Source organism: Equus quagga, chromosome 14, assembly GCF_021613505.1.
Source record: "Equus quagga isolate Etosha38 chromosome 14, UCLA_HA_Equagga_1.0, whole genome shotgun sequence".
NCBI classification, from domain to species: Eukaryota; Metazoa; Chordata; class Mammalia; order Perissodactyla; family Equidae; genus Equus; species Equus quagga.
In genome coordinates this window covers 88,207,799-88,219,893 of record NC_060280.1, presented here as the reverse complement: position 1 = coordinate 88,219,893, position 12,095 = coordinate 88,207,799, and the positions used below count along the sequence as shown (strand labels likewise).

Genomic DNA, 12,095 nt, shown 5'->3' with positions numbered 1-12,095 from the left:
AGGCACTTAATTCTGGAGGCACCACGAGGTGTGATGGAAGAAGCTGGAAGAGGGTCTGACACGAAGTGTGGAGTGACACGAAGCCTTCAGGATGCTGAGCCATCATTCCAAAGTCACTTCCCAGTGTCTGTGTGTCAGCATGGCCGCCTTTAGAGTGGGAGGTGTTGCTCCCTGGGTGGCGGGATTGTATTTGCTGTCAGTGTCACTGGCTTGGCTTAGAGCCCGCCAGGTGAGAAGGAAACCACAAGCCGCTGGATGCTGCATGATTCCTTGAGTATTTGCAGGGCATCGGCCCTCTTCCCACCTTGCTGTGGTGCTCTGTGGCCCCAGAGGGGAGCCCCGAGGAGCCGTGTCCCCCTCCCGGCCACAGCCGTGTCCTCAGACGTGTCACTTGACTTGCCACCTGTGAAGTGTGACTGCAGGTGTGTCCTCCCCGGGGACACAGCCCTGGACCAGAGGTTTCAGACTCCAGAGTCAGCACTGTAGTGAGGGAAGTTGGGGGCCCAGGCCGATGGGACCCGGCGGCGGCTGGGGATCAAGCAGGATCCTTTTTCTGTAGCAAAACGTGTGACTCTGCACGTGGAGCTGAGTCAGATCCGACTGTGCTCCCAAATGAATTTGCCTTGAATTTGTTCTTTTTAAAGTGTGATTTACCCTGAGCTTATTGGGTTTGGGGTTTGCGGGGCGGGGCTTGCTAGCAGACGCCAGTTGCCAGCGCCCCTGGGGTTTATTTAACGTCCAGCACGGAGGCTCCAGGAGCTGCGGAGGGAGTCGGGGACGCCCAGGGGCTGGTGGGGCGCCCTCGCACGCTTGGCCTGTTCCTGGCTGGGCCGCTGTCCCTTCTGTTAAGGATTGGCTGGAGCGCCGGCCAGCGGTCCCTGCCCTGCTGAGGTTTCTGATCCTCTGCCCCAATTATTTAGTCAGAAAACTGGAACAAGGAAGTGTGGGCTTTGATCTCTTTTCCAGGAAAATATCCCCACCTTTCAAATGCAGTCTTTTTTTTTCTTTTTTTTAAGATTGGCGCCTGAGCTAACAATGTGGCCAATCTTTTTTTGTTTTTTCCTGCTTTTTCTCCCCCAATCCCCCCAGTATATAGTTGTGTTTTCTTTAGTCGTGAGTCCTTCTAGTTGTGGCATGTGGGACGCTGCCTCAGCATGGCTTGATGAACGGTGCCAGGTCCACGCCCGGGATCCGAACCAGTGAAACCCTGGACCACCGAAGCGGAGCACGTGGACTTAACCACTCGGCCATGGGGCTGGCCGCAAATTCAGTCTTTTTTATTCTTAATCAGGAGAATTAAAAATGTTCCTACACTTGAGGAATTTATCCTTACAACCAGAAGTGCCCAGTAAAGTTTAGGGGCAAAGAGATTCCTTCCAAAAATCAAAAAGGCCACAGAAACAAAAACCAGATTTGTGACATGCCACTGAGAGAGGGGCTTTTAAATAACTCAGGATGAATCAGGATGAGGGAACGCCGTGGAGCCGCTAGAATTCGTGTTTTGAAGACTATTAAATGATGAAAATGATCATAGGTGTGATGCTGTGAAGAGAAGCTCGCCTAGAATGTGCTGAGTAATTCTGTTGAGTGTCTGTCTGTGCGTGGAACAGCCTGGAAGGGAGGCGCTGACTGTGGCGGGGTCCCAGCAGCAACCCAGGGCAGCTCTCCATCCTGAGCGCCTGCCGGGGTGGCTGGCTCCATCCTCACGGCTCTGGGGGGCTCTGAGCACCTGTGAGGAGCCCCCACCCTCCCCCCAACGCCTCCCCCTGCCCTCCTGTTGGGCACATGGAGGCCAGGACTCCGTGGGGCCGCGAGTAATGGGGCTCCGTGTCCCATGCGATGATGGCTGGTTTGAAGATTCCGTGTTCTCTCTGTTTTCTCCAGATTTCAGCACTGAGAATGTATCACTCCCTCCTCGTAGAAGAGGTTCTTAACCTAAAGAGCATTGTGTTTAAGGCTGCATCTGACTGCCCAGCAGACTAAGGGTCCCCTCAACGCCGCACCTTATCGTAGGAGCATTCATAAAGTGCATCTGCTCACCGTCCCGGCAGAGCGAGCTTAATTTATCAACATCGCCAGATGCTTTTTAGCTTATTCATGGATCTTGTGGGCCATAGTTCTGGGGGTCCGTCCTTAGCCTCCTGCGATGTTGGTCACACTTTAGACTCTGCAGTATCCCTCTCGAAGTAGCTGGGATATCGGGGTGCTGTTCTTATGTAATACTTCTCTGTGAACGAGCCTGTTTTTTAAACTTAAATGCACTTATTTCAAAGGAAGCTTGGCCTCACTGCCTTAAAGGAAAACCAGCGTCACTTGCCGTGAGTCTGTGTCTGGGCTGAATTTGGGAAGGCCCACTCCCATGCAGGCCCAGCCTGCTGCACAGGCTTCCAGCCTCGGTCCTGCTCTGCTTTTTTGTTGGGTGGGAATGTGAGCAAGCATTAGAGCTGCGTGGACCTTGTGAGCAGAAAGCTAGTAGGGGAAGCGAAGCCCCAGGTGGGGCAGTATCACCTGGGCCTGATCTGTGCCCCCCCCCCCCCCCCCCCCTCCGAGTCCCTCCCCTCCCCAGGGACTTGGATCTGGTTTCATGTGCCTGATGTGTTACCTCCACCCAGAGGAATGGAGGAGAAAGGTTTGGGTGGCAGAGGGTCACGTGTCAAAGACACCAGCTCCCCTTCAAATGGGTACTTCTGACCTGACCGTGCGGTCATCCCGCGCCAGCCCTGACCCGTCCACCTGATGGCCGTGACCCCCAGACTGACCGGGGCTTCTTTCCAGCAGGAGACCACTGTCTGCAGCTTCCGTGAAGATGTCCACTCCAGACCCACCCCTGGGCGGAACTCCTCGGCCGGGCCCTTCCCCAGGCCCCGGCCCCTCCCCTGGAGCCATGTTGGGCCCCAGCCCTGGTCCCTCACCAGGTTCTGCCCACAGCATGATGGGGCCCAGCCCAGGGCCTCCCTCAGCAGGACACCCCATCCCGACCCAGGGGCCTGGAGGGTACCCTCAGGACAACATGCACCAGATGCACAAGGTAGGGAGCCCTGTGCCCCTCTCCCCTGCGCGCCTTGCTGCCCCCAGCCCTGCTGCCGGGGGTGGCCTCTGGCCTGAGGGCCTCCTAGCTGGAGGTGGCCTGCGGAGACCTCCCCTTGGCCTGGCTTGGCTCACACACCACCCCCGTGCCCACCGCTCTGACCAGCTGGCTCTACACCATCAGAGGCAAGAGGCCGAGGGCACGTCCTGGGCCCTGCTGCGGGCCAGCCGCCGGCCCCGTCTCCTGCACCCGATTCTCTGTGGGCGCTGCGGTCACGTGACTCTGAAGTGCGCTTTGATTCATGCCTTAAATGTCTAAATCCCTAACAGAAGGCTTACGGGGCATGTGGTCCTCCACGCAGGCTGCTCTGCGCTCCCACGTAACTCTCACCCTCTGCCCCGCTCCGTCCTGCTCCGTCCTGCAGCCGCTTCCCACCGTCTGACCACTTAGCTGAGCTGAGCAGGGTTGCAGATAATTTTCCTGTCTCTCTCTGTTCCTGGGAGGTGGTTGGAGGAAACGAGGTCGTACCCTCTTCTATGTGTTAGCATCTACAGGAAAAGGGGACACTTGCAAGCCTCCGGGACCCTGGGAGGCGCCTGTGGTGGGAGATGTGGGCGGGGCACCTGCAGGGGGAGTGGGTCTGCCGACCCTCCACCCCGCTGCCAGGGCTGTCCACGTGTCAGCACCCAGTTCCACTGGCCGTTCCCCAACCCCAGCCGTGAGGTACAGGTGGGTACAGTGCTCACTGTACGGACGAGGAGCAGGGGCTCGGAGAGATGGCCCCTCAGTGGGGGGTGGCAGAGCTGTCTCATCGCTCCCCATGCCCCAGGCCTGGGCCGCCTCGGCGGCCCCCAGCACAGCAGGGCGGCCCCCACTCTCCCTCCTCCCGTATACTCCTGTCAGCTTCAGTACAGTATCCGTCTGTCACTTCCCTCCTGGGAGCTCTTGATGACCCCCCACCCTTCCCTCTCTGCCCATTTTGTTTCTTCTTCCTGGAATCGTTCACACACCTTTGACACATACCTGTCCGGCGCCTGCCGCAGGCCTGGCCCAGCGTTAGGAGCCTTGGAGCGGGGTCTCAAGGTGGCGAGACACCCCTGCCTGCACAGAGTTCCACCCTCATGGAGGCAGGCCGGCTGGGCAGCACTTCCAGCCCAGGGAAGAGCAAGCGGAGGGCAGATCCCACCCAGGGGTTGGGTCGGCACCCTAGGCCCCCTTCCCCTGCCCATGCCGCTGCCCCTCATGCTCCAGCCAGGCCCCTCTTACTCCTCTTTCCTGGACCCCCATTAGACTGTAGGTCCCCAGAGATGTCCGGACATGGGCGTTAACCAGGGCCAAGCTGAGTGCCCGTGGAAGGGTCTGGGACAGTGTCCCTGTCACCAGCCGTTCCCTTAGGGGGAGTGCTGAGCCTCAGGAGGGACAGTCGATGTCGTCCTTCTGTCAGGGTCTGACAGTGCCTCTCAGGAGGGACAGGACAGCCTCCCTCTCAGCCAGCATGCGGGAGGCCCATGTCCAGTCCCAGCACATCTGACATTGGTACCATGCTCCCGGGCAGCAGTTTCTTTCTGTCTCCCTGATTTACAGCCCCCAAAGAAGAGGATCCCTGATCCAAAGAGGATCCCTGATCCTTCTTGTGACGATGAGCAGGGAGCCCCGTGTCCCTCACCAGGAGCTCATATCCTTTCCTGCTGGGGATTTGGCAGTCTGAAACTGCCTCCCTGCCCTCCTGGGGCGCCCCGGTCCAGCTGTCCCCTCGCCTCCGACCACCAGTCCTGCAGGCGATCACCCTCCACTGGGTGGCATTATTTTATGTCTCTGCTTTGCTCCTAAGTAGACGTCAGGACCACAGCTTGAGGCTAAGCCGCGTGGTCGTATTGGCGATTCAGTAAATGCCCTGGTGACGTTGGGCGGACATGTCAGTGACATTGAACTCCTCTCGGGCGGCGCTTTGCCCTGCCGCCTCTTCCCGCCCACCTTGCTGATCCTGCCTTGTCGCTCTCCCCTCGCAGCCGATGGAGTCCATGCACGAGAAGGGCATGTCGGATGACCCCCGCTACAACCAGATGAAGGGGATGGGCTTGCGGCCGGGGGGCCACGCCGGGATGGGGCCCCCGCCGAGCCCCATGGACCAGCACTCCCAAGGTATTGTTTCGTGTCCCTTCCTTGGGGGTCCTGGGGTCATTTTCCTGATCGAACCTCCCACAGATGGATTCAGAGGGGACCAGGGAGCGTTTAGTCCCGTGGGAGACCCTGCCACGATGGGCTGTTGAGCTTGAGCTTTGGCTGTGCCCTGTTCAGGCCGCCTTGGCTTGGAGCAGCCCCAGAAAAGTGGACACTGGTGGAGGGGAACCGTGTTCAGCGCCGGGTGTAGACTAGGGCTGGGCAGGGCAGCTCCTTGGGCCACCCAGGAGCATATTGGCAGTGCACGCTCCCGGGCCCCACTGCAGAGCAGCTGAGTCAGAAGCTCGGCCTGGGGCCCCGGGCTCGGCCTTAAAGCCTTCCAGAGGCTCTTCCCAGGGGGGAGGTTTGGGGAGTGGTGGAGTCGAGGGAGTGGAAGCCCTGGGGCCCCACAGGGAACGGAAGGAGGGAGGGGGCCTGGCCGTCCTGAGGGCAGGAGGGCAGTCCTGAGAAGGCCTGGATCTGTGGACCATCTCAGCATTGGCCGTTGGCGTCTTACTCTGAAGTTGGGCCAAACCAAACCAGCCCCGCCCCCACTGGTCAGGCTGCAAGTGGGTGCCCTCCGGGTGCCTCGGGGTTGAATCATGAGAACGGAGTGGTTTGGCTGTCCCCTGTCTCAGGATAGGAGCTGGTGTAAGCCCGGTGGGAAGGCTGCCGTCGTGGCCTTAAAAATCACTGCACTGTGCTGCTGAGTGACCCCAGGACCTGTTTCCCTGCAGGTTACCCCTCGCCGCTGGGTGGCTCCGAGCATGCCTCCAGTCCGGTTCCAGCCAGCGGCCCGTCCTCGGGCCCACAGATGTCATCTGGGCCCGGAGGGGCCCCGCTGGATGGTGCTGACCCACAGGCTTTGGGGCAGCAGACCCGGGGCCCGACCCCGTTTAACCAGAACCAGCTGCACCAGCTCCGAGCTCAGATCATGGCGTATAAGATGCTGGCCAGGGGACAGCCCCTCCCTGATCACCTGCAGATGGCCGTGCAGGGCAAGCGGCCCATGCCCGGGATGCAGCAGCAGATGCCAACACTACCTCCACCCTCTGTGTCCGCCACGGGACCCGGCCCTGGCCCTGGCCCCGGCCCCGGGCCTGGTCCTGGCCCAGCACCTCCAAATTACAGCAGGCCTCACGGTAAGGCCCGCTGTCCACAGCCCGGCGGGGGGGGGGGGGGGGGGGGGGACGCGGGGTGAACTGCTAGCGTCTGGGCAGCAGTGTCAGGCAGAGCTGGCTGCCATTGTGGTGAACGCTGTTTCTCCAGCCGCCCTCTCCCCTGATGCCACACCGAGGGGCTTCTGGGGGTGGCCCCTGGGAGGGCTGCCCAGGGTAGTGGTTGCAGGTGCGAACACAGGATGCATTTTCTCCTCTTGTGTGTTTCTCCCTGTGTGTAGGCATGGGAGGGCCCAACATGCCCCCCCCCCGGACCCTCAGGTGTGCCCCCGGGGATGCCGGGCCAGCCCCCCGGAGGCCCTCCAAAGCCCTGGCCTGAAGGTACGTCCCTCGGTCTCGGTGACACATCTGTGCCCTGAGTCCCGTCACGAGCTTGTGCTGTGCAGACCCTGAGATGCGCCTGGTCAGAGAGAGAGGGCCAAGGACAAGGCCTCGCTTCTGTCTCCTGTCTTCTTGGGGTCTCACCTGTCCCTGGTCGCTTCCCAGAGGTTCGGGTTTGGTTCCAGTCTGCGATTCCTGCCTCCCCTTGTCCTGTGGGTCTTGGTGATCCTGGGGTGTCTTTAAAACCAATGACAAGCAGAGAAGGATCCAAATGAGCTGGTCTCTGTGACTCACACGAGGGGCCGTGAGAGGCAGGGCGTGAAGGACGCGATCCTTCGGGACACGGAGAGGTCGCAGCAGACCCACTTCCCTCCTGAGAAGACGCCCAAGGCCGTGGGAGGCAGGCAGGGTGGCAGGGCGGCTCAGGGCTCCGTCTGACCGTGTGCATTCTGTGCTCAGGGTACAGCATAGTGGGCAGTAGGTATGTGAGGGCCGCGTCTGTTGGGACTCATTCGTCACTGTCTTGGAGCCTGACTTTTAGCGATGGGCATTAACGAGCTAGCCACTTAAACAGGATTTGGTTGGAAACAAGGTAGATGGAAAAAAGTGCTGGTCCGGTGAGGCCACAGCCCAGAAAGACCAAACCCAGGTGGGCTGTGGCTGAGCAGACTTGTGAGCCAATGCCTTGGATTGTGGGGGCTTCTGGGAGGGGCTACGCAGGCTGAGATCTAGAGGGGGCTCGAAGCCCGAGACCCCTGAGTGACAAGCTGCGTGGCAGCTCAGTGGGAGGGGGCCAGCGCAGCCTCGCAGCCTTGAGGACAAGTTTGTCTGTCCCTGGGGCAGTGAGCACCCAGCAGGCTTCTCATTTGTACCTGGAGTTGACCCAGAACTCACCGCTGTGCCTGTTTGCCTCCCCCCAGGGCCCATGGCGAACGCTGCTGCCCCTACGAGCACACCTCAGAAGCTGATCCCCCCCCAGCCGACGGGCCGCCCCTCGCCCGCGCCCCCCGCCGTCCCGCCTGCCGCCTCCCCTGTGATGCCACCCCAGACGCAGTCACCGGGGCAGCCGGCCCAGCCCGCCCCCATGGTGCCGCTGCACCAGAAGCAGAGCCGCATCACGCCCATCCAGAAGCCGCGGGGCCTGGACCCCGTGGAGATCCTGCAGGAGCGGGAGTACAGGTGAGGGCGCCAGTGCCGCTCCAGGCCTCCCCTGGGCCAGCCCTGACACACGTCAGTGTGGTTCGCAGCTCTAAAGGCCACCAGGGTGCACCACAAGCAGTCACCCTCCCGCCTCTGTCCCCAGACTCCCGGGTCCCCAGTTGGTGTGTATCCTTCAGAGAACTGCCGTCTGTTTGTAGGTAGGCAGACAGGTACAGGTGGCCGCATTGTCCCCGAGTGGGGCATGACGTGTGCACTGTTCCTCCTTCAGCGACGTGTCTTGGAGAGCATCACCCTCCGTCCAGAAAGAGCTCCTCTCTCCTTTCTTCAGGCTGCAGGGCGTTTTGCCCGGTGGCCATACCGCCGTTTAGTTAGCCGGGCCTGGCTGAGTGGGCGTCAGGTTCTTCCTGATCTTTCGTTCAGACGGCATCGTGGTGAATACGCTTGCATGTCTCTCATTTCACACGTGTGTGTGTGCACACGAAACTAAAGCCCTGGAAGGGACGGGGGCCGAGCCCGGGAAGTTGTGTGGATTCTGCTCACCCGCCCTCAGCGGACGTCGCACGGGTGGGGGTGGACTGAAAGTGCCATTCCTCCTCGCCAACACCGCGTGTCACCCAACTTTGGGCACGCCAGCCCTGAAACGGTGACTGTTCGCAGTGGACCCCTCTCAGACATCGCTATCTGCTGGCCGCTTTGCCCAGGTCTCCTGGGTGCCAGGCGCTGGCGAGCCGCCTGGCGCACCGTAGGTCTGTACCCCTGTCCCGCACTGCTGGGGCCCTGAGATTTGTCCCTGAGCACCTTCCCTCCCTCCACTTCCGCACTACCTTCATAACCTCCTTGCTTGGGGCCGGCCTCCCTCGGTCAGGGTAAGGGCCGTGCCTCGTTCCCGGATGGCCCCAGATGCAGCATGTGGCCTGATGACCGTCTCCAGAGGGCTCTCCACTGTGACGGGCCCCGGAGCTCCAGCCTCTGTACCCGGGCGCCCCCTCCAGGCCTGAAGTGGCCTGTCCAGATGTCCTCATGTCCGCCGCTTTCCCCTCCTGTCTCTGTCCCCATGCATCTGTCAGCCAGCAGCTCAGCGGGCCACAGACCTTACAGCCCGTGACCCTTGCTCCCCCTCCCTCATCCTCTGTGTCCCCTTGGTGAGCCCTCTCTGCTCCCCTCTCCCCACCCGGGAACATTGCCCTTGTCCCCACTGTTGACCCTGCCACCTGGTCCTCACTTCCTCCCGGCTCCCTGCTTGCAGCCTTGTCTGTGCGCGGTTTCCTACACAGCAGTTGGAAGTCTCTTTGCAGTTAACTTGCGTTAGATCTCTTCCCCGGGTCAAATCCTGCTGTTGGCTTCTCATCATCCATCCAGTAACCTCTTTTTTCTTCGGCCCCTGCCCAACGCTGTGTCCTCACTCACCCTGCTGTCACTGTTCATCTTTCTTTTTTTTTTTTCTCCCCAAAGCCTCACTACATAGTTGTACATCCTGGTTGTATGTCCTTCTAGTTCTGCTATGTGGGACACTGCCTCAGCACGGCTTGATGAGCAGTGCCAGGTCTGCGCCCAGGATCTGAACCTGCAAATCCTGGGCTGCCAAACCAGAGTGCGAACTTACCCACTACGCCCCTGGGCCAGCCCCTCTTCTTTCTTTTCATTCAACAGACTCGACTTGTTTCTACCCCAGGACCTTTGCACAGGCTGTGCATGACTCTGTGCTCATTTAGGCCTCATTGCTGAGGTTACCTCCTCACAGAGGCCCTGCCCACTCTTCTCCCCTTCAGCTCCCTCCTCAAAGTACTTGCCACTCTGGAATTACCGTAGATATTTAATTTTTTCACTCCCTTATGGCCCGTCTTCCTGAAAAGACTGTTAGCTCCATGGGAGTAACAAACAGCCCTGTTAGTCCTTTGATTGCTGAGGCTGCACCCCTGGAACGGCCCCTGGCACACGGTGGGCGCTCAATAACTCCATGCGGAAGGACTGATTAAGGGCATTAGGCCATATGAACTTCAGACCAAGCTGTAGGGGCCGCGAGGTTTCTCCCCCATTCATAAGTGAGGCCCCCTGAAGCTCATGGCCAAGTAGATCCCCAGGGCTGGGATGGAGACCCTGGCCCGCCCAACTCCAGGGCTGCCTTGCACTGCTAGCATAAGCCAGCAGCGCCGCCCTCTCAGTGTCCTGTAGGCTGTGTCTCCAGGTCCTCTGGGGCCGTGCCTTCTGTATGTATCCCGCGTCGTGGCTGCCGTCCTTCTCAGAGCCGTCGCCTGCCTCCTGACCAGCGTCTGCCTCCCTCAGGCCTGGATTCTTCTGAGGCTCCGGCTTTCAAGAGAGGGAACAGGGGGTTCCTCGTAAACAGAGACCTCCCGTCACCTGTCCTCTTTCCCTCCCCGCCCCAGGAGAGGGAGCGGGGGCCTCCTCGTAAACAGAGACCTCTCGTCACCTGTCCTCTTTGCTTCCCCGCCCCAGGCTGCAGGCTCGCATCGCACACCGCATTCAGGAACTTGAAAACCTTCCCGGCTCCCTGGCCGGGGATCTGCGAACCAAAGCGACCATTGAGCTCAAGGCCCTCAGGCTGCTGAACTTCCAGAGGCAGGTGGGTGCGCACCGAGGCTCTGGGAGGGCCCTCTGCCGCGGCTGCCTGGGCTCCGAGTTGCTCGCCGGGCCCTTATTAAGTGGCCCTCGGCCGTAAAAGCAGCCCCGCCCTCCCACGCTCATGAGCGCGCTGTCCCCTCCTCTCTCCCCACATCCTGCACCGTGGTGGGACGTGCGGGTTTTGTGATGAGCAATTGAGGGTCTCCCGAAGACGGCAGTTGCCAGCTTGAAGGGGCAGACGTGAGAGGGTCTGTCCGAGGGCGCTGCACTCGTGACTGGCCCGTGAGAGATGTCCTGTGTGTGGCTGAGGTTAAGGCTAATCTGGAGGGCTGCGAGGGCCTTCTGCTGGGTGTCCAGAAGCAGCTGTCCCTGGCCATGCTTGTCCCCGCCCACGGTGCCTCCCAGTCACCCTCCGCACAGGCTTTTGTGCTTACGGCTTTTCGAACCGACCTGTCTGGAAGCAGCGGCATGCTGCCTAGCTTGCGCTGCGTCATCGTGCGTGTTGTGTGGATGAGAGAGGCGTGCACACGACCACTTTCACCTCTTTTTGCTTCCTCCAGCTGCGGCAGGAGGTGGTGGTGTGCATGAGGAGGGACACGGCCCTCGAGACGGCCCTCAACGCCAAGGCCTACAAGCGCAGCAAGCGCCAGTCCCTGCGCGAGGCCCGCATCACCGAGAAGCTGGAGAAGCAGCAGAAGATCGAGCAGGAGCGCAAGCGCCGGCAGAAGCACCAGGTGCGGCGCACCGGGGTGGTCACGGCTCGCCCCCTGGCGGGTCTGGTCTGTGTTCCTTCTAGGCGCTAAGGATCCGTTAGTGGACAAAACCAAGCGGTGGGGGGAGACAGGCCACAATCAGATGCTCATACAGCATGTGGGGAGGTGAAGAAACACAGAACAGGGACAGAGAGGGATGGAGCAAGGAGCTGTTCACATAGGATGGTTGGGGAAGGTCCAAGACCTGAGGGAGGGAGGTGCAAAGGCCCTGGGGCTGGAATGTGCCCCTGTGTCCTCTGAAAAGTAGGGATCCCGGTGTAGCCAGAGTGCAGCAAGGGGAAGAGTGGGAGGAGGTGAGGATGGGGAGGTGACAGGCAGAGCAAGCAGGGCCTTGTGGGCTGAGGGGACGACTTGGGTTTTCCCTCTGAGTGAGCTGGGAGCCATAGAGGGTTCTGAGTAGAAGAGGGCCTGATCCAACGTAAGTTTTTACAAGATCTGTCAAGGAGACCAGAATCTACGCAAGTAGGATTTGGGGATGATTCTGTTTCTTGTTTGCTCATTTATATTTTCTAAAGTTTTCCTCCAGTCAGTATCTATTACAGGTCTAGTTAAAATAATAAGAAATGTCAACACTCCTTGTTAACCATGGTTAACATTTTGGTGTATGTCATTCCAACTTTTTTTTGTATACATAAGTAATCAAAAGTTAAAAAGCTGCCTTTAAAAGAAAGGCCTGTGGGCCTGGCCTGGTGGCATAGTGGTTAAGTTCACATGCTCCACTTCAGTGGCCTGGGGTCCGCTCATCAAGCCATGCTGTGGTGGCGTCCACACAAAATAAAGGGAGATTGGTGACAGCAGGGCCAGTCTTCTTCCCTCCCTCCCTCTCCCTCTCCCTCTCCCTCTCTCTCTATCTCTCTATCTCTCTCTCTCTCTCTCTCTCTCTCTCTCTCTCTC

At 59.9% G+C, this 12,095-nt stretch overlaps 1 protein-coding gene across 1 annotated transcript in view; it reads left to right on the top strand.

Annotated features, from left to right (window-relative positions):
• Positions 1-12,095, top strand: part of SMARCA4 (SWI/SNF related, matrix associated, actin dependent regulator of chromatin, subfamily a, member 4) — an 84,198-nt gene that overhangs the window by 11,861 nt on the left and 60,242 nt on the right. Inside the window, 8 exon segments of the mRNA XM_046684952.1 lie at positions 2,776-3,028; positions 5,038-5,170; positions 5,926-6,330; positions 6,588-6,607; positions 6,609-6,687; positions 7,608-7,866; positions 10,303-10,429; positions 10,989-11,162. Coding sequence (XP_046540908.1) covers positions 2,807-3,028; positions 5,038-5,170; positions 5,926-6,330; positions 6,588-6,607; positions 6,609-6,687; positions 7,608-7,866; positions 10,303-10,429; positions 10,989-11,162 — 1,419 coding nt within the window. The 5' untranslated portion in view covers positions 2,776-2,806.